Here is a 19,840-nt window from a genome sequence, read left to right as displayed (position 1 = left end):
TTCTTTTTAAAAAATAAATTTAGGCCGGGTGCAGTGGCTCACGCCTGTAATCCCAGCACTTTGGGAGGCCGAGACGGGCGGATCACGAGGTCAGGAGATTGAGACCATCCTGGCTAACACGGTGAAACCCCGTCTCTACTAAAAATACAAAAATTAGCCGGGCGCGGTGGCGGGCGCCTGTAGTCCCAGCAACACAGGAGGCTGAGGCAGGAGAATGGCGTGAACCCGGGAGGTGGAGCTTGCAGTGAGCTGAGATCCGGCCAACTGCACTCCAGCCTGGGCGACAGAGCGAGACTCCGTCTCAAAAAAAAAAAAAAATTAATTAATTAATTAAAAAAAATAAATTTAAAAAATGAAAAATAAAGAAAACAAAGTATGGTCCATTCATGCAATGCCCAGTACGTGTCAGTCCTTCCAGAGCATCTTTTTTTTTTTTTTTTTTTTTTTGAGACAGTTTTGCTCTGTCGCCCAGGCTGGAGTGCAGTGGCACTGTCTCGGCTCACTGCAACCTCCACCTCCCAGGTTCAAGCGATTCTCCCACCTCAGCCTCCCAAGTAGCTGGGACTACAGGTGCCCATCCCCACGCCCAGCTAATTTTTGTATTTTTAGTAGAGTCGGGGTTTCACCATATCGACTAGGCTGGTCTGGAACTGACCTTGTGATCTGCCCGCCTCGGCCTCCCAAAGTATTGGGATTACAGGCCTGAACCACCACACCCGGTCCCATATCATCTATTTTAGCAGCCACTGCAAGGGCTGGGTGACCCTGGTGTAGCCAGGAGTTGGCATATTTGCGCGTGAAGTGGGAGGGTGGAGAAGTGCGGGTCAGGCCTCAGCTGGACACCAGGCCCTATCGCTGCAGCAAAGGCAAAGTCCAGGACAGCCTTCCACCCTTACCTTCCACCAGGCAGGCCAGCCGGCCCTCTGAGAGATAAGGCTCACACTTTGGACTCCACAGCAGCGATGGGACCCCCGCCCCTCCAGCTGGCAGGCGGGCTCCCTGCCTGCTTAGGGGTCTAGGCCGAGGCAGGGGGAGGACGGGAGAGTCGGCCACTGGCCCCGACCAGTAGGAGAGAGGGGTGCCTGCCACAGGTCGTCACCCTCGCCGCCTCCCCCGGCGGCGCCCCGCCCCGCACTCAGCCCTCATTACTGCAGCGCCTCGCGGGGGTCTGGCCCGGAGGCGAGGGCGCGCGGTCCCAGCCCTCCCGCTGGGCCGGCGGGTGTTGAGTTCAGGTGCGACCGAAAAGGGGACAGGAGGGCACTGCCACGGGAGCTGTCCTCGCCAGGGGAGGCGGTGGCTGCGGGAGGGCGGGGGCTGCTCGGTCCCCAGGGTCCCGCCCCTCTGCCCCGAGCGGTGCTGGCGGTAGGGAGGGGCCGGCCCGGTCCCCGCCCTCCTCGCCCGGCCCCGCGCTGCCCGGCTCCGGCGGGCCGCTCGATCCCAGTCCCAGGCCGGGCATCGGGGCTGACTGGCATCTCCTGGGAACCGACGGCGACGGGAAGCCCCGCGGGCGGGGAGGGCGGCGCAGGGCAGCGGCTGCGGTGACACCTGTGAGCACAGGTGAGCGGCGGGAGGGCTGCGCGGCCGGGACTGGGGTCTGGAAGCCGGGGCGAAGAGGAAGGCAGGCCGGGCCTCCAGAAGGCGGGAGGAGGGGAGCCGGGGGCCAGGCTGAGAAAGGACCCTGGGTAGGGAGCAGTGCGAGGGAGACGGCGCCCTCAGAGGGAGGACTATTGGGAGGCGGCAGGAGGGACAGCGAACGTTTCCTCCTCTGCTCCTAAATCGGAGGAAAGTAAGGGAGGGTTGAGTCGGGACCTCAGGCTCACCTGGTCGGGGCACAAGCACCTGCGCAGCCTCCTTGAGCCCACCGCCCCTTAGGAGGCCTCTCCTCTTCCAGGCCCTGCCCACTCGAGGGCGGGCCCTCCCTCCAGGTTTAGCCGGGAGGGATGGAGCCCCACGCCTGGCCACCAGCTCCATGGTGGTGTTCCCAGAGGCTGGCAAGGACCAAATATACAGCCCGAGAAACTCTTCTTCTATTTGACTGATCCCTAAGGCCAGTGGCCGGAGAGCTGGCCCCACTCACCTCCCTGTCTGTGGCCAGGAGGGTTCGGGTAAGAGACGGGCAAGCCTTTCAGTAAAGGCCAGACAGTAAATATCAGCGACTTTGCGGCCTACACCGTCTGTCCCAACTAGCAAGAAAGCGGCCACAGATTATTAGGAGACCAGCAGAGGAGGCTGGATTCCAACAAAACTGTAGTTATGGACACTGAATTTGAATATCATATAATATTTACTTGTCCCAAAATATTGGTGGGTTTTTTGCAGGGGGGCAGAAGTTGTTCCAACTGTGTAGCTATGTAAAGGCTTGCAGGCTGTATAAAAACTGGTGGCAGACTGGGCTGTCTCCAGCCACCCCCACTCCCAGCCCACCCCACCCACCAGGGCCTCCCTCCAGCTTTTTCCCAGGCTTTATATGGGGAAGGGGATATATGGGGAAGGGGATGGGGTTAGAACCCTCCCACCTGGGTGTATCCAGAAAGCCCGAGACCTGTCTGTGACCCTTGTTCCCATTTGAGACCAGTGCAGGAGCTTGTACCCCAAATATGCACACATGTGAGAGAGGAGGTACATCTCCAAGGGGCTTCCTACACAGTATGTACCTGGACCTACCCTACTCCCATCAAGTCATAGATGAGGCAGCCATGTTCCCCCCAACAAGTGACTAAGCCCTTGGCCCTCTCCTCCCCCACTATACCCTCCTGCCCAGGCCCCGCACCAGTGTTGGTCTCCCACCTGGTGCCATTCGCTGATTGGGAATGGCCCTTCCATTCCTCTCTTTTCTCTCTTGCAGCCCTAGGGGACCTCTTTCTCCTGGACATTGAAGATATGGCCCTTTGGAGGTGACCCAGCAGAGAAGGGATGAAGGCCTTTGGTCCTCCAAATGAGGGCCCCCTCCAAGGACTCGTGGCCTCCCGCATTGAGACTTATGGGGGTCGGCATCGAGCCTCCGCTCAGAGCACTGCTGGCAGTCTCTATCCCCGAGGAGGCCTGCTGCTGGTGAGTCCAGACTGTGCCCCAAAAGTGACCTGGTGGGGCAGGAGGGAGGACACCCAGGCTGTGGAGCCTCTGTCCCCTTACAGGTTCAGAGGTTGAGCTATTCCTGCCCCTTACCCTACTCTTCTTTCCTGGGTTGCAGGGAAGAGGAGGGCAGTGACAGGGCCAGGCTCCAGGGATGTCACACCCCAGTCCCAGGCAGCTGGGCAGGAGAGGCAGAGCCAGGAGAAGCCAGGCCCGTAGAGGAGTGCTGTTAGACAGGTCTCAGACAAAGAGCTGCGGGTAAGGTCATCAAACCCCAGAGCTGGCGCCTCCCAGGCACCCGCCTCTGCTTGGCAGGGGTTTGAGGGCTTCCTGAGATCTGCCTCTCCCTGAGTCAGGATGAAGATGAGCAAAGGTTCAGGGTGTCCCTGCTCCTCCAGTGGTGGGTAGGGACAGGAGGGTGCCTGCCTTGGCTCCACCCCTGGTTGGAACTGCCTGGCCCTCCTCCCATCCTGACCAAGGAGAGGGGTGTGGAAGTCAAGTCTGTCCCTCAGCCTGCAGGCTTCCCCTCCACCTTGAGGACAGTTCTGCTTGTGGCTGGGATATCCCCTGCCTCACTGCACGAGAATTCTGCCTGTGGAGATGGGACTTTCCTAGGCTGTGGGTGAGAAGGGAGACTAGGAAGCATGTGGGGTAATTCAGGCCACAGGCAAATGAAGGAATGTGACCAGGCCTGCCCTGGGAGGAGCCATGTGGTGGCAGTGGCCTCAGCCTTTCACACGGAAGGGCAGCCACTCCCAGCTGGATGGGATGCAGGCTGCACACCCCCGGGGAGGAGGCTGCACATGTGTGTGCCCTCGTCCCCATGTGTCAGGGAGGCTGGTCACAGACAAGGAGAGTTACGAGAGACCAGAATGCTGTGTGCACCATGCCTTGTCCATGCACCCCCCCGGTACGGAGAGCAGGAGGCAGTGGAGGCACACACACCAGAGTCCAGGCATGTGTGTGCCTGTGCACCTGCTCGGCAGGAGGCCCCACTTCTGCCCCAGGCCCACTTGGGGAGCCAGGCTGTCATGCCCCTGCCCACTCAGCTTAGCCTTGCTGGCAGCAGCCGCTGTGACTCAGGGCAGGAGCAGCCCACACCAAACTGGTTTGCGGGGAGAAGTGAGCCAGCCCGACTTACCAGGGTGGGGGAACAACATCTAGAGCCAAGACTGCCCCCTACTACCTCTCTGGGGTTTCTGGGGAAAGAGAGGCACCCCCAGAACTTCCCCTACTCCTCTCCCAGGATCCCAGTCGCCGACGCCTCCAGCAGTATGTCCCCTTTGTCAGGGGTTCTGGCCAGTCCCGAGGCCTGTCACCCATGAGATTGCGAGATCCAGAGCCCGAGAAGAGGCACGGGGGCCATGTGGGGGCTGGCCTGCCTCACTCCCCCAAACTCAAGGTAAGGGGGTCCCTCTCCTCCCATCCCCACGCATGCAGCCCCAATTGTGATGGCTCCACAGATGACCGGCAAGCCCCAGGGGCTGAGACCACAGGTCCAGGAGGCTGCTGCCTGCCAGTCAGACATGGCTCTGCGTAGGGCCCCTCAGGGATATATCTCTCCTTAGTCTATGCATGGCAACCAGGGACTTTGACTTAAGACACTTTGATTAAATGTGGATAAACGATTGATATTGAGCTTTCAGTTTTTGAAAATTACCAAGTCAAATTACCAAGTCGCTGAGAGTCAGGTATGCTCCCTCCATCCTCAGGACCACACCATCCTTTGCCGCCGCTGTGAGCCTCACCCCTCCTCTAGAGCCACATCCAGATGGAGTGAGTGAGGGTTAGGAGTGTCTGTTGCTCACATTACTAGGTGCCAAAGAAACCTGTAAAATGGGCCGGGCGCAGAGGCTGACGCCTGTAATCCCAGCACTTTGGGAGGCTGAGATGGGTGGATCACCTGAGGTCAGGAGTTCGAGACCAGCCTGGCCAACATGGTGAAACCCCGTCTCTAGCAAAAATGCAAAAAAAATTAGCTGGGCATCATGGCGGGCACCTGTAATCCCAGCTACTAAAGAGGCTGAGGCAGGAGAATCGCTTGAACCCAGGAGGTGGAAGTTGCAGTGAGCCGAGATTGTGCCACTGCACTCCAGCCTGGGCGACAACAGCAAAACTCTGTCTCAAAAAAAAAAAAAAGAAAAAGAAAAAAGAAACTTGTAAAATGTAAGCCATGCTACCTCATAAAAAAATGCCATTTTATGGGCAAATTGTCAGTGGTGCCTGAGACCACTGGTTCTCTAAGTCTTGTTCTGATTCACTTGAAGTTCCCTCTGAGTGTCTGTTTCTGTCCCTCCCCTACCTCATTCTGATTCAGGAGACCCATGGAAAGCCTCTTTCCTGTCAGGGAGCCTAGATCAGACCCCTCTCCAGGGATCTTTCTGCAGACCAGGGTGCCTCTTCACCCACATTCCAGCAATGCCTTTTTCCCTGGAATTCCAACTGGGGCTGACCCCTGTCCTCCAGGCCTCCGTGTCCCCACTCATACTCAGTGCTGCCTGCCATCTCCCATTCCAGACACACACACACTTAAACACACATGCACACACACACAGCCCTCCTGGAGCCCTGTGGCTGGGTGCCAAGGATGTGGCCAGAGCTGATGCCCTGCTTGGCTCCCCCAGGAAGTCACCAAGGCCCATGAGCTGGAGGTGAGGCTGCACACTTTCAGCATGTTTGGGATGCCCCGGCTGCCCCCTGAGGACCGGCGGCACTGGGAGATAGGAGAGGGTGGCGACAGCGGCCTGGCCATCGAGAAGTCCTGGAGGGAGCTGGTGCCTGGGCACAAGGTGAGCCTGAAACTCACAAGGTGAGTCCGTCCCCACGGTGTGAATGCACACATAGATTCTGCTCTAGAGGAGGGAAAGGCCTTGGGAAGTGGGGTCATGTGGAAAAAGCATCTGGAAATGCGTTGATCTGGGTTCAGACCCCAGCTCTGCCACTTACTAGTGAGACCTTGGTCAAGACAGTAAAGTTCTCTGGGCCTCACTTACCACATATGTAAAGTGGGGATAATACCACCTACACATTGGTTTGAGGATTAAAAGTTCATGGTCGGCCGGGCGCGGTGGCTCAAGCCTGTAATCCCAGCACTTTGGGAGGCCGAGACGGGCGGATCACAAGGTCAGGAGATCGAGACCATCCTGGCTAACACGGCGAAACCCCGTCTCTACTAAAAACACAAAAAATTAGCCGGGCGAGGTGGCGGCGCCTGTGGTCCCAGCTACTCGGGAGGCTGAGGCAGGAGAATGGCGTGAACCCGGGAGGCGGAGCTTGCAGTGAGCTGAGATCCGGCCACTGCACTCCAGCCTGGGCGACAGAGCGAGACTCCGTCTCAAAAAAAAAATAAAAAAATAAAAAATAAAAAAGTTCATGGTCATGTACAAAGTGCCTAGAACCTATGAAGTGGATCAAGTAGCACTTAGCAGCTGATACATGCCATTCTAATTATCACTCCCCACTGAACCAGCATTCTCCCCACCCCAGGAGATGAGCCGGGAGCTCTGCCACCAACAGGAGGCCCTGTGGGAGCTCCTGACCACCGAGCTGATCTACGTGAGAAAGCTCAAGATCATGACCGACGTGAGCCTCCCTCAGCCCCAGCCCCGGCCCCATCTTCCCTGCATGATCCCCCATCCTCCCAGACTGGAAGACAGGTCACTGGGGGAGGGAGGGGCAGGATTTCAGGCCAGTCTGGGATCCAGGAAGATAGGTCAGCAGTACTGAAGTTGATGGGGGGTGGGAGGTGGCACTGAAGGGCTGCGCTGGGTCCTGAGACCCTCATCCCCCTCCCTGCAGCTCCTAGCCGCTGGCCTGCTGAACTTGCAGCGAGTGGGACTGCTGACGGAAGTGAGTGGGTGCTTGGGGGGGATCCTGGCACAGCCCGAGCTCTGAGCCTGGGGATGAGGGTGGGCCCTGCAGCCATCCCTGTCTACATTCCCACTGCCCTATTTTTTGGGACGCCTTGCCCTCCCTACTTCCCTGTTACTGGGGACTCCAAGCAGGCCACAGGCCCCCCATTTCCCAGACTGGCATCCTTGAGATCTTCCGAGCCCACTGCCCCGTTCATCCCTCTTCACCCCCGCCCCTGCTGTCCAAGCTTAGGGTCCTCACCTTTCCTGGGCCAGTGCCACCCCTGGTGACCTGCCAAAGGTGTGCTGCTCAGTTCTGCTCCCTCCTCCAGGTGTCAGCTGAGACCCTGTTTGGAAATGTCCCCAGCCTGATTCGAACCCACCGGAGCTTTTGGGAGGAGGTGCTGGGGCCCACCCTGGAGGAAACTCGGGCCTCGGGCCAGCCCCTGGACCCCATGGGTCTGGAAAGTGGCTTCCTGACGGTGAGGCCTGTGAAGGGCTGTGTCCGGATGGGGCAGGACTGGGAGCCCGCGGGGGTCCTGTGTGTAGGGCATGCCCGCAGTACGCAACTCTCTGTGGTTTGAAGGGCCGCAGGACACAGCCCCTACCCCTCATATCACCTCATCTCCTCCCTGCATGCCACAAGTCTGACCTCTGTGCCACAGGTTCCTTGTTCTTCTGGAGGCCCTTATGAAATGAAAATCTGTCTCAGGGAAGGGTCACACCTCGGCTCCCATCAACTACAAAAGCTGGGTGCAGCCAATGGGGCCTAAGTGAGGGGACCCTTAAGATGACTTGGGCGGGTGTAAAAGGCCACAGGAGGCACCCGGGGCATGGAGAAGAGTGACAAGAGAAAGCAAGAGGGCCTAGGGTCTGACTTTCTTCTACAATGTTACCTAGCCAGGAAAATGTGGGCCCTGCAGGGAAAAGTTGCAGTGGGGTAGAGAGGGAGGCGTCCTTCTCCTGGGAGCCTTAGGCAACCCCTCCACAGGAGCAAGGCTTCTGAGCAAACCCTTATGTGGCCACCCCACCCCCAGGGTGAAATGGGATCTGCAGTGTCCTGAAAACGGTCCAGCTGAATTATTGATGGTGGGAGAGTAAGTTCAGAGCAGCAGGCCCCAGCAGCACTGTGGATGGAGGGAGCTCAGAGAGCTCTAGGTCTGTGTCGGGACCTCAGGCTCCTCCCTGGCATCCAGAGAGAGGCCTAGCCTTCAGAGCATTCCTGGGAGGATCCTGGGAGGCAGGGACTGTCAGGAGGGAGCTGGGCTCAGGGACTCCATGAGACTCTCTTCACCTGCTCCTGGGTCCTGCAGCCAGAGCCTGTATTCATGGTCTTCTCCCCGTGCCTGCTCCCCACCTCCTGTATCTGTCTCTCCAGTTTGGCCAGAGGTTCCACCCCTATGTCCAGTACTGCCTCCGAGTGAAGCAGACCATGGCTTACGCCCGAGAGCAGCAAGAAACTAACCCTCTCTTCCATGCCTTCGTGCAGGTGGGAGAGGGGTGCTGGGGAGGGGGACGGGTGCATCTTAGCCAGCCAGTCTCCAGCAGAGCCTGAGGCTGAGTTCACCACCAGGCAGGGCAGGAGGGAGCAAACCCCTGAGCCCCACCCGCCTTCCCTGCAGTGGTGTGAGAAGCACAAGCGCTCCGGGAGGCAGATGCTCTGTGACTTGCTCATCAAGCCCCACCAGCGCATCACCAAGTACCCACTGCTGCTCCATGCTGTGCTCAAGAGGAGCCCCGAGGCGCGAGCCCAAGAGGCCCTGAATGCCATGGTAGGTGCCCCGGGGGGGGCTAGGACTCTGGTGCGTCAGGGACTGGGTCTCTTTCTTAGTGTGTCTGTGACAGTGTAGCGCTGTGCTGTGGCTGGCGTTGGTTGGGAGAGGTGCCGAGCCGTCCCTCCTCCCGCACCCCCAACCCCACCTAGATCGAAGCCGTGGAGTCATTCCTGCGACACATCAATGGGCAGGTCCGCCAGGGCGAAGAGCAAGAGAGCTTGGCGGCTGCAGCCCAGCGCATCGGGCCCTACGAGGTGCTGGAGCCCCCCAGTGATGAGGTGGAGAAGGTGAGAGGGCAGAGGGAAGGGGCCCAGGAAAAGCAAGGTCCCAGGGATACTGGTGAAGGGGGGCCTGGCGAGGCCAGAACGCCCCGTCCTTGGGTGCCATGAGGGTGTCCATCATTCCTTCCCGGTGGTGACAGTCCAAGGGGTAGAGGTCAGAAGAGTACAAAGCAGGCACTGGGAGGCTTCCTCTAGCCCATGGGGGAAGGACAGAAACAGAAAGGTGTTGGTGGCAGAACCAGGAGCCGCTCTTGGCCAGGAAGTCCAGGCAGCCTGCCGAGCACCCTGACCCCTCCCCTCTGTGTCCCTCAGAACCTGCGTCCATTCTCCACCCTGGACCTGACATCCCCCATGCTGGGGGTTGCCTCTGAGCACACCAGACAGCTGCTGCTGGAGGGACCCGTGCGAGTGAAGGAGGGACGAGAAGGGAAGGTGAGGGTGCTGGGGACAGAGTGGAGGGGACGGGGCATGGTGGGAGAAGGTAAGAGGCAGAAACGCCAGAAGTGGGAGAAGAGGAGTTTTGGGGAAAGGATGTGGTTCTGGCTAAGCCCCAGTCATTTGTGTGACCCTGAGCCAGCCACTTTCCCTGCCTGTAAATCGAGAGATGGGACCAAAGTGACGGCCCTGGCCACTCCCACATTTGGGCTCTGCGTGTGTCCCTGTGTGTCTGAGCACCATGCCTGTGCCTCCTCCTGGACCAGCCCTGCCCCTGGCTCCAGCTGACCCTGTCTCTTTCCCCTACGCCCCCACACCCAGCTGGACGTGCACCTGTTCCTCTTCTCTGACGTGCTCCTCGTGACCAAGCCCCAGCGCAAGGTGGACAAAGCCAAGGTCATCCGCCCCCCTCTCATGCTGGAGAAGCTCGTGTGCCAACCCCTGAGAGACCCTCGTACGTCCTTCCTGCGGGGAGCCTTTTCTTCTCCCTCTTCTTAGCGAGGGGAAGGAGGGGCTGGGATGGAGATCAAATAAAGGCTGGCCTCTCGAAGGTTGTCTCCTCCATCCAGACAGCTTCCTGCTGATCCACCTCACTGAATTCCAGTGTGTCTCCAGCGCCCTCATTGTGCAGTGTCCCAGTCCTACAGACCGTGCCCGGTGGCTGGAGAAGACCCAGCAGGCTCAGGTACGGGGAAGCCAGGGATGGGGAGGCATGGGCAGGGGTCCCCAGAGCTCAGAAATGGAAGCACGGCGGTGGCTCACACCTGTAATCTTAGCACTTTGGGAGGTCGAGGCGGGAGGATCACCTGAGGTCAGGAGTTTGAGACCAGCTGGCCAACATGGTGAAACCCTGTCTCTACTAAAAATACAAAAATTAGCCAGGCATGGTGGTGTGTGCCTGTAGTCCCAATTACTCTGGAGGCTGAGGCAGGAGAATCACTTGAGCCCAGGAAGTGGAGGTTGCAGTGACCTGAGATAGTGCCACTGCACTCCAGCCTAGGTGATAGAGTGAGACCCTGAAGAAAAAAAGAAGGAAGAAAGGAAGGAGGGAAGGAAGAAAGGAAGGAAGGAAGGAAAGAAGGAAGGAAGGAAGGAAGGAAGGAAGGAAGGAAGGAAGGAAGGAAGGAAGGAAGGAAGATGGGAGCAAAGAGGGGAGGAGGAGAGAGAGGCTGGGGTGGGTTCAGGTTCAGACTGGACAATCTGATGTGCCCCAAAGAGGGAGGCAGAGCCTCCACCATCCATCAGAAGATGGAAAAAGCCTTTGGCCAGCTACTGTGCCAGCCACTGGGACAGCCCAAGACATGGCATCCCCTGAAGGTTTGTACAGCCCGAAATGATTAACTTCTAGAAGTCATCTTCCATTTGCAGACATTTACAGGGCACTTGCTGAGTACAGGCGCTAGGGCTAGGTGCTAGGGAATCAGAAAAGAATAAACCACCATTCTTGCCCTCAAGGTATAGGTGCTGTAGCCTAGTTAGAGTAATTAGTATACAAATAATAGAAAGACGTTATGTAGAATGAAGCCGGGACAGAGAAGGGAGCAATGCATTGTCTGCTGGGTCTGTTTGGAAGGAACACAGAGGAGCTGATGTCTGAGCACCATTTGGGAGGATACCTAGGAGTATGTCAGGAAGTCAAGGGCGGAAGGGAAGGGCATTCCACATGGAGGAGCAGAAAGTGCAAAGGCCAGAAATGTGAAACAGTTGTGTGTGTTGAGAGGACTGCCCCCATTAGTATTGCTACAGTATAAAGTACAAGAGTAGATACAGCAGGGAGAGGCTAGCAGGTAGGTGCCACCAGGTCATGCCCATCTCTGGATGTCACGATAAGGTATCCTGTAGGTGAGCTTTGTCCTTTGGATGACAGAGGGCCAGTGAAAGGGCCGGGCAGGGGAGTGATGTGAGCAGATAAAAAGCAGGAGGAGGGCCGGGCGCGGTGGCTCAAGCCTGTAATCCCAGCACTTTGGGAGGCCGAGACGGGCGGATCACGAGGTCAGGAGATCGAGACCATCCTGGCTAACACGGCGAAACCTCGTCTCTACTAAAAACACAAAAAATTAGCCGGGCGAGGTGGCGGCGCCTGTGGTCCCAGCTACTCGGGAGGCTGAGGCAGGAGAATGGCGGGAACCCGGGAGGCGGAGCTTGCAGTGAGCTGAGATCTGGCCACTGCACTCCAGCCTGGGCGACAGAGCGAGACTCCGTCTCAAAAAAAAAAAAAAAAAAGCAGGAGGAGTTCAAAAGAAGAGAGATGCAAATGGAGCTGTATTAGGTCCCATAAACTTGGTGGCCTAAAACATATCAGAAGCTTAATCTCTCATAGTTCTGGAGGCCAGAGGTTTCAAATCAAGGTGTAGGCAGAGCTGAGTTTCCTCTGAAGGCTCTAGGGGAGAATCCCTCTTTGCCTCTTCCAGCTCCTGGTTGCCCCAGGTGTTCCGTGGCTTGTGGCAACCAAGTTCCAGTCTCTTTTTCTGTCTTCCCCTGGCCTTCCTCTCCGTATGTCTGTGTCCAAATTTTCCCCTCCTTTCTCTTACAAAGACGTGAGTATTAGATTTCGAGCCCACCCTAAATCCAGAGAGAGCCATCTTGAGCTCTCAGGATCTCTGCAAACCTGCAAAGACTCTTCTTCGAAATCAGGTCACATTCACAGGTTCCAGAGGGTAGGACACAGATATATCTATCTTTTGGGGGGCCACTATTCCACCCACTACAGGAGTGGAATGGCCAAAGGGGGTGAAGATTTGAGTTGGACTTTTAAGGATGGGAAGACCATGAGCAGAAGAATCAGAGGACCAATTGGGCTGGATATATTTCTGGAATAACGGCCATATCTGCCTAAGTCTGGAGCACAGGGTGTGTGAGTGCATGGTAAGAGGCCAGATTCTACAGACCCTCAGAGCTGCAGAACCCTGTGGCCTGGATGGGCTTGGGTTGAATAGGGTCGACAAGAGACAGCCCACCGTGAATCCTTTTTTTTTTTTTTTTTTAGACAGAGTCTTACTTTATTGCCCAGGCTAGAGTGCAGTGGCATGATCTCAGCTCACTGCCGCCTCAACTTCCTGGGCTCAGGTGGGTCTCCCACCTTAACCTCCCACATAGCTGGGACTGCAGGTGTGCACCACCACACCTGGCTAATTTTTTGCATTTTTTTTGTAGAGACAGGGTCTTGCCATGTTGCCCAGGCTGGTCTTGAACTCCTGAGCTTAAACGATCTGCATACTTCGGCCTCCCAAAGTGCTGAGATTACAGGTGTGAGCCACCGTGCATGACCCTGCCATGCATTCTTTTTTTTTTTTTTTTTTTTTTTTGAGACGGAGTCTCGCTGTGTCTCCCAGGCTGGAGTGCAGTGGCGCGATCTCGGCTCACTGCAAGCTCCGCCTCCCGGGTTCACGCCATTCTCCCACCTCAGCCTCCGAGTAGCTGGGACTACAGGCGCCCGCCACCACGCCCGGCTAATTTTTTTTGTATTTTTAGTAGAGACGGGGTTTCACCATGTTAGCCAGGATGGTCTTGATCTCCTGACCTCGTGATCCGCCCGTCTCGGCCTCCCAAAGTGCTGGGATTACAGGCTTGAGCCACCGCGCCCGGCCGACCCTGCCATGCATTCTTGAGCAAGGGTGAAATCAGTGGGTTTCCTCTTGAATTGGGTTTTCAGGAAATCAGGTAGCAGTGTGCTAGGTGGGCTGGAGGAGGGAGAAATTGGTGACAGGAGGTTTATTGTACTAGTTTGGGTGTGAAACATGGAAGGTTTAGTGCCACAGCCTTAGGGAGACATTGCAAAAAAGAACAAAAAACAAAGGAGAAGAAAGGAGCTAAAGAAGAGGGAAGAGGCAGGGGAGCTTTAGGGACACTGTGGTTAAAGTCTATACTGAGTTCAGAAAAATCCATGTGATTTTTCATGTGACCTTGTGAAAGTTATATGACCTCCCTCAACTTCAATTTCTTCAACTGCAAAACAGATATACACAATAACAGTATCTGCTTCCTAGGGAGACTCAAAGCTGTCTTTCAGCTTAGGCACACAGGCTGGTGCCAGCACTGGGCACAGGCTCAGGAACTCCAGATACCCAGGGGCAAAGAGCACAGTTGGCTTCCTGAAGTTTCAGTTTGGAAGACTGCATTGGCAGTGGGACCCCAGAGAGAAATGCAGTCATTAGAAAGGGAAAGGGAAACTCGTTTGTTTAGTTATTGCTTCCTCGGTGAGGTGGCTTTAGGGTAGGAATATTTAAACAGCAGCCCTTTGAAATCGAGGCAGCCAAGATACACCCTAGTGGAGATATCTTAGGGGCTTTGGGAAATGCAGAAAGAAAGACCCGGAATTCAGGTGAAAAATAAGGACAAAAGACACACCCCAAGGAGAGGCAGGTGGGTTTTGTGATGAGAGTGGTCTCCCATCTGCCCTGTCCCCTGCTTCCAGCTACGTTCACAGGCCCCTCTGCGGGGCAGGGGCTTCTCTCCACCACTTCCGCCTAAGCCTAAACACATTTTCCCCTAGGCTGGACTGACTGGCAAGTGAATCATGCTGGTGGTTAATCAAATTTTCTTGGCCAGGCATCGTGGCTCACCTCCTGTAATCCCAGCACTTTGAGAGGCTGAGGCAGCCAGATGGCTTGATCCCAGAAGTTTAAGACCCAGCCTATGGCCAACATGGCAAAACCCCATCTCTACAAAAAATACAAAAATTAGCTGGGCGTGGTGGCGTGCGCCTGTAGTCCCAGCTACTCGGGAGGCTGAGGTGGGAGGATCGCTTGAACTTGGGAGGTAGAGCCTGCGGTGAGCTATGTTCCCACCGCTGCACTACAACCTAGACAGCGGGGTGAGACCTTGTCTCAAAAAAAAAAAAAAAAAAAAGTTAAATAAAAAATTTTCCTGAAGGCTAGAGGCTCAAGGGGAGCCCAAGGACAAAAGCAGAAGCTAGTGGCATCAGTGTTCCTAAAGCTCCACTTCCCCAGGACAACCAGTGGGGGTGGCAGCGAGTGCCAGGCTGCCTTTTTTCTTTGCCACCTCCACCTTCAGAACTTTCTCCTCTTTTTTTGGTTTTTAGTCACAGAACAGCAGCCAGACCCTCACCTCCTCCCTTTAGAACCCCCAGGGCTACTAAAAATTACCGGTATTTTATTAAGCAAACAACTCAGCCCCCGGTAGCCTCACTCCAGGCTAACAGGAAAGAGCTGTAAAGATCTATAACCAAGATACGCACCAAGGCTCCCTGGCCTTCCTTAGCAAAACAAACAAAACCGAAACTTTGGAATTACTTTTCCTGCTATTGTCTTACACCAAATTCTTAGGGAATCCTCTCTGGAGCCATCAGTCTTTATAAACTGAAGAGGGCAGTAGAGTCTCTGTTGGTCCTTTTCATGGCGCAGTCCCCAGGGGTCAGACTATTGTTTTCTCGCCCTGGCAGAAATGTTGACTTGCAGATTTATTCCTAGCGGGTCTAGCTGTGATGACTCACGCTTTCAGAGAAAGTAAACTTCTCCAGGGAAAAGAGACTGAATCTTGGGGAATGCCCAGGGACTGAGAAGAGGAAAAGGAACAGTGACAGGAACAGAAAGAGCTGTCAGAGATGGCGACCGAGAAATGAAAGCAGGGAGACTGAAGGAGGCAGCCGAAGCTAAGAGCCAGGGTCTGAAGGAGAGGCCGGAGCACCTGTCAGGGAGTTACTTCACCCCTTGGGGAAATGCAGTGCACGCAGGACAGACAGTCCGCAAGTGGCCAGGCACAAGGCCCAGCACTGTATGGGAACTCCATAAATGTTTGCCATTGTCATCATTAGGAGAAAGGGGTGGTCTTTGGGCCTGGGTAGGGCCTGCTGCTGATTGGGGAAACGTATCCGCATCTGTTGCCCAGGAAGTCAGTGGGCACCTTTCAAAGCTCGGTTTTAGTCCAGCACTGGGGAGTTCTGGGAGGAGAGTGGGTGAACCTAGGAGCCACCCCAGAGACAGCAGGGAAAGGAGGCATTTCCTCTCCACGGGGACAAAGGAAGGAGAATCCTGCTGGGGCCCCTCCCTTCCTCTTCTCAGTTTTGTAGGGGTGTCATATTCTGGCTCAAGCACCAATTTCCTTTTCCTTTCCCGTCCTCCCCTCTGCCCCCTCTGTGTCTCTCCTCTTATCCAAGCCAAGAAAATCCTCCCAGGGTTGCTGGAGAGGCTTTGGGCTCACCGGGAAGCACCTCAAAGAGGCCCATCCCCATCCCTCCCATTCCCCCGACCCCCCGCCCCGTGCTCATGGCTTGGGTTGGGCAAGGGGCAAGTTTAGCAGAGATGCTGGCATTGGACGTCCCTTACAGAAACTCTGCTTCCTTCCAGTTCTTTTCTTTCACATAATATCCCTCCCCTGGCACCCCAAACGCAAACCTGAATTTGGTCCTGTGGGGCAAAAGGGCACCCCAACAGGACAAGCAGGTCGGCCCAGCGCCTCCACCCTCCCTTCTCTCACTCCTTCCCTCACTTCACATGGAGCTGGGAGATGAGGCCTGGGAAAGAAGGAGTCCTGCCCCAGGTCCTAGCCCTGGCAGGTTTCCTGCTCCCAGGCACCCTCCCCTGCTCTGGCCAACAGACCACATCTTAGGAGACTGCTGTCACCCTTGGGACTAAGTGACTGGAGAGCCAGAAAAAGCAGAATTGGAAATACAAGGCTGATGTCATTTTCCTATCCCCGTTCATCCATTTCATCTCTTGTCCCGACCCAGCTGCCCCCAGGGTTTCTGGAGAGGCTTTGGGAAAGTCTAGGTGCCCAGGAATTGCTGGCTCATATACTTCAAACTGGGGAGATACTGGATATATTTCACAATTAGTATAGCATGGGCATCAGCCAATCAGAAGGCAGTGTGCACTAGAGGTCCTTTGCTGTGCCAGATGTTCTCCCCCTGGTTGCCAGATCATGGGGGTGGGGGAAGTGGATGAGACCCAGACAGCAGCCATTTCCTTACCAGCACAGAAGACTTCAATATTTAACAATGATATGGCCATACCAGCAAGTGCTGACATTAGTGCTGCCCACTGCAGCCACCGGTACCTCCCTTTTGCCAAGGCTTGCCTCCGCCTCCAACCTCAGCTCTATCACCTTCTCTTCCCTCTCCTTCCCCCTCCCTCTTCCCCTCCCCAAGCTAACAACTGACCTTTCATAACTCTTTACCTTTCAAGGCTGTCCTTGAACGTGTTGCATTGACTGAACTAGGACTCAAAGAGCAAGGCCCTGCCCCAGCTCTGCTTCTCTGTACCCGTGGGACCTTGGGCAAGTCACTTCACCTCTCTAGGTCTAGGCTTCTTATCTGTAAAATGGGCTAGGATTCATGTTCTCCACACCACAGGGCAATGGTGTGTATCAAATGACCACCTGTGCAAAGGTGCTTTGAAAATTTTTTCTCAGATGGCGCCATTTCATTCTGATGGTAACTGTATGAGATCGCTGCGGGGGGAGAGGAAGACAGACAATATAATGCGTCCTCTCCCTGAAGGACAGCAGAGACCTCAGCCCAGGACAAAGCCCACCTCTGCCCATGTTCTGCCCTCCTGCTCCTCCCAGCTTCAGGGCAGAGGCCCAGGTGGTAGGAGAGGGACGCTCTTGAAGGAGCAACCAGTACCAATTCAGAACACTTATTCCACCATCACCACCAACCAGGGAGGGCTTCCTGAAGGAGGGGGCAGACCTGATAACGGGTCTGCCAATGGGACATGAGAAGCAGGAAGACTGTACAGGTAGGAAAAGGGCCATTCTTTTCACCCCACTCACCCCCAGCACTAGCTCCAGAGTTTGCTGCCAACCAAATCCCGGCACCACCCCACTTTCTTACTGTAAGAAGTACCCCCTTGGGCAGTTACTTAACCTTAAAGTCTCCATGTCTCAGTAGTAAGGTAGGGGTAAAAAGATCTGGTTCATGGGGTTTTTGTAAAGATTAAATAAGGTAATGTAGGCCGGGTGCGGTGGCTCACGCCTGTAATCCCAGCACTTTCGGAGGCCAAATGGGGTGGATCACAAGGTCAGGAGTTTGAGACCAGCCTGGCCAAGATGGTGAAACCCCGCCTCTACCAAAAATACAAAAATTAGCCGGGCATGGTGGCAGGTGCCTGTAATCCCAGATACTCAGGAGGCAGAGGCAGGAGAATCGCCTGAACCCGGGAGGTGGAGGTTGCAGTGAGCCAAGATCATGCCACTGCACTTTAGTCTGGGTGACAGAGTAAGACTCCATCTCAAAAAATAATAAAATAAAATAAAATAAGGTAATATATGTAATGCACTTAGCAGGGTGCCTGGCAAACAACAAGTGCTCAATAAATGAGAGCTCTTAATAATGAAAGTGTCCTGTCCCAGATCACCCTACAGAAACTGAAGGCAGAGGAGTACGTTCAACAGAAGAGGGAGCTCCTGGCCCTCTACCGGGACCAGGACAGGGAGTCCCCCAACACCAGGCCCTCCACGCCTTCCCTGGAGGGCTCTCAGAGCAGCGCAGAGGGGAGGTAAGGCTCACATGGACTACAAGGTCTCCCCGAGTAGGGGGCCACAGACAGGGAGGGGAAGAGGAGGAAGCCCTAAGGCTGAGAAATGGCATCACTGTACACTTCTGGTGGAACTGGGAATAGATAGAGGAACACAGGCTATAGGGCAGGGTAGGGAAGGTCGGTATCAGCAGGGTCGGGGGTGGGGGTGGGGCACAGACAGCCTACAGAGTTAGCCAGCCTAGAGGCACACAGGGGCGTCCTGAGAGCAGCAGGCTCGAGAATGAAGGTAGGTGTGGATTTGCAGAACATCAGAGCTGCCAAACCCCCCCAGTGTGAGAGGTCCATCTAGGATAGCACCACTGCTTGGCAGCAGCTTAAAGAGAAAAGAAGAATCGATCATTGAGGATAATATCAAGTAAGTTCAGGAAGCACTCAGCAAAAACCTGACCACCCACTCGATACAACATCCTGGACCAGGTGCTATGGATAAAACAGTTTAGAGGCAGCCCGCACTCTCTTAGGAGCTTAAAATCTAGCCAGCCACATGAGAAAAACAATCACAGTGCGATGGAAAGGCGATACCAAAATAAGTTTGGAGGAGGGGCCGTTTCTGGATGTAGTGATCAAGGGAAGCTCCCTGGACTTGAACTTGACCCCTATGCATCTGACTCTGCCATTAATTGTAGGACTCCTGAGTTCTCGACCATTATCCCCCACCTGGTGGTGACAGAAGACACAGATGAAGATGCTCCCTTGGTACCAGATGATACCTCAGACTCTGGCTATGGCACTTTGATCCCAGGCACCCCCACGGGCTCCCGCTCCCCGCTGAGCCGTCTACGCCAAAGAGCCCTTCGGCAGGACCCTCGCCTCACCTTCTCCACCCTGGACCTCCGGGACGTCCCTCTGCGTCCCCAGCCTCCCAACCCCCAAGCTCCTCAACGCCGAAGCGCCCCCGAACTGCCAGAAGGAATCCTCAAAGGAGCCAGTCTTCCCCAGGGAGACCCACCGACCTGGTCTGAGGAAGAAGAGGGGGCCTCCGTGCGAGGGAATGTGGTGGTGGAAACACTGCACAGGGCCCAGCTTCGGGGCCAGCTTCCCTCCTCCCCAGCCCATGCTGACTCTGCCGGGGAAAGCCCCTGGGAGTCCTCAGGGGAGGAGGAAGAAGAGGGGCCTCTGTTCCTGAGAGCTGGCCACACATCCCTGCACCCAATGCGGGCTGAGGACATGCTCAGAGAGATCCGGGAGGAGCTGGCCAGCCAAAGGATTGAGGGTGCCACAGAGCCCCAGGAGAGCAGGCCACGGAAGCTGACTCGGGCCCAGCTGCAGAGGATGCGGGGACCCCACATCATTCATCTGGACACCCCTCTGTCCACATCGTAAGTGCTGGAGGGAAGCTGGCCTGGGAGGGGACAGACAGGGATGTCTGTACGGGGTGGGGGATGCAGTATAGAAAGAGGGCAGTGCAGGAGCAGGGGTGGAGGCAAGAAGGGCTCTCCGCCTCTCTTCACCCGACTCTCACCCATTGCCACTGACTGTCGCCTAACACCCCCTCCTGTCTTTTCAGAGAGGTGTGAGGAAGGCAGAGGACCTTTGGCATGCATCTCTCCCAGAGGAGATCTCTCCCCAGTAGTGCTGGTCACCTTCTGGCATCCATGACTCTACCTCAAGGACCACATTTCCCAAAGGAAGCCTGGCCCAGGCACCCTGCCTCCGGCTCTGAGGACTTTGGGGATCAAGAACTGTAAATTTATGTATCATAGGTGCACCTAAGCCCCACAGAAAGTTGTGCATAAAAATGACTGCCCTGGCTGGGCATGCCTGCCTGTAATCCCAGCACTTTGGGAGGCTGAGGTGGGAGGATCCCTTGAGCCCAGGAGTTCCAGAACAGCCTGGGCAATATAGGGAAACCCTGTCTTTATAAAAAAAAATTTTTTTTAATTACCCAGGTGTGGTGGTGCACCTGTGTCCAGAGGCTGAGGTGGGAG

At 55.8% G+C, this 19,840-nt stretch overlaps 1 protein-coding gene across 4 annotated transcripts; it reads left to right on the top strand.

Annotated features, from left to right (window-relative positions):
* The first annotated feature begins 1,390 nt into the window (after positions 1-1,390).
* Positions 1,391-19,796, top strand: LOC105484175 (pleckstrin homology and RhoGEF domain containing G6). Of its 4 annotated transcripts, none has more exons than XM_011745547.2 (16): positions 1,391-1,557; positions 2,846-3,051; positions 4,319-4,474; positions 5,697-5,861; positions 6,559-6,654; positions 6,871-6,921; positions 7,256-7,405; positions 8,302-8,412; positions 8,546-8,695; positions 8,848-8,985; positions 9,292-9,411; positions 9,736-9,868; positions 9,984-10,099; positions 17,725-17,870; positions 18,539-19,231; positions 19,420-19,796. In XM_011745547.2, exons 2-16 carry the CDS (start codon positions 2,914-2,916, stop codon positions 19,427-19,429), a joined length of 2,373 nt encoding a protein of 790 aa, XP_011743849.2. In that variant the 5' UTR covers positions 1,391-1,557; positions 2,846-2,913; the 3' UTR covers positions 19,430-19,796. The 4 variants fall into 4 exon arrangements, with proteins under 4 accessions (XP_011743849.2, XP_011743851.2, XP_011743852.2 ...); XM_011745549.2 differs by having other exon boundaries at positions 1,454-1,557; positions 8,890-8,985; XM_011745548.3 differs by lacking the exon at positions 1,391-1,557 and adding an exon at positions 1,914-2,105.
* The last annotated feature ends 44 nt before the right edge of the window (positions 19,797-19,840 follow it).

The sequence above is a fragment of the Macaca nemestrina genome, chromosome 10 (genome assembly GCF_043159975.1).
Source record: "Macaca nemestrina isolate mMacNem1 chromosome 10, mMacNem.hap1, whole genome shotgun sequence".
NCBI lineage: Eukaryota > Metazoa > Chordata > Mammalia > Primates > Cercopithecidae > Macaca > Macaca nemestrina.
The sequence above is the reverse complement of the archived record's forward strand: the minus strand, read 5'-3'. Positions and strand labels throughout refer to the sequence as shown.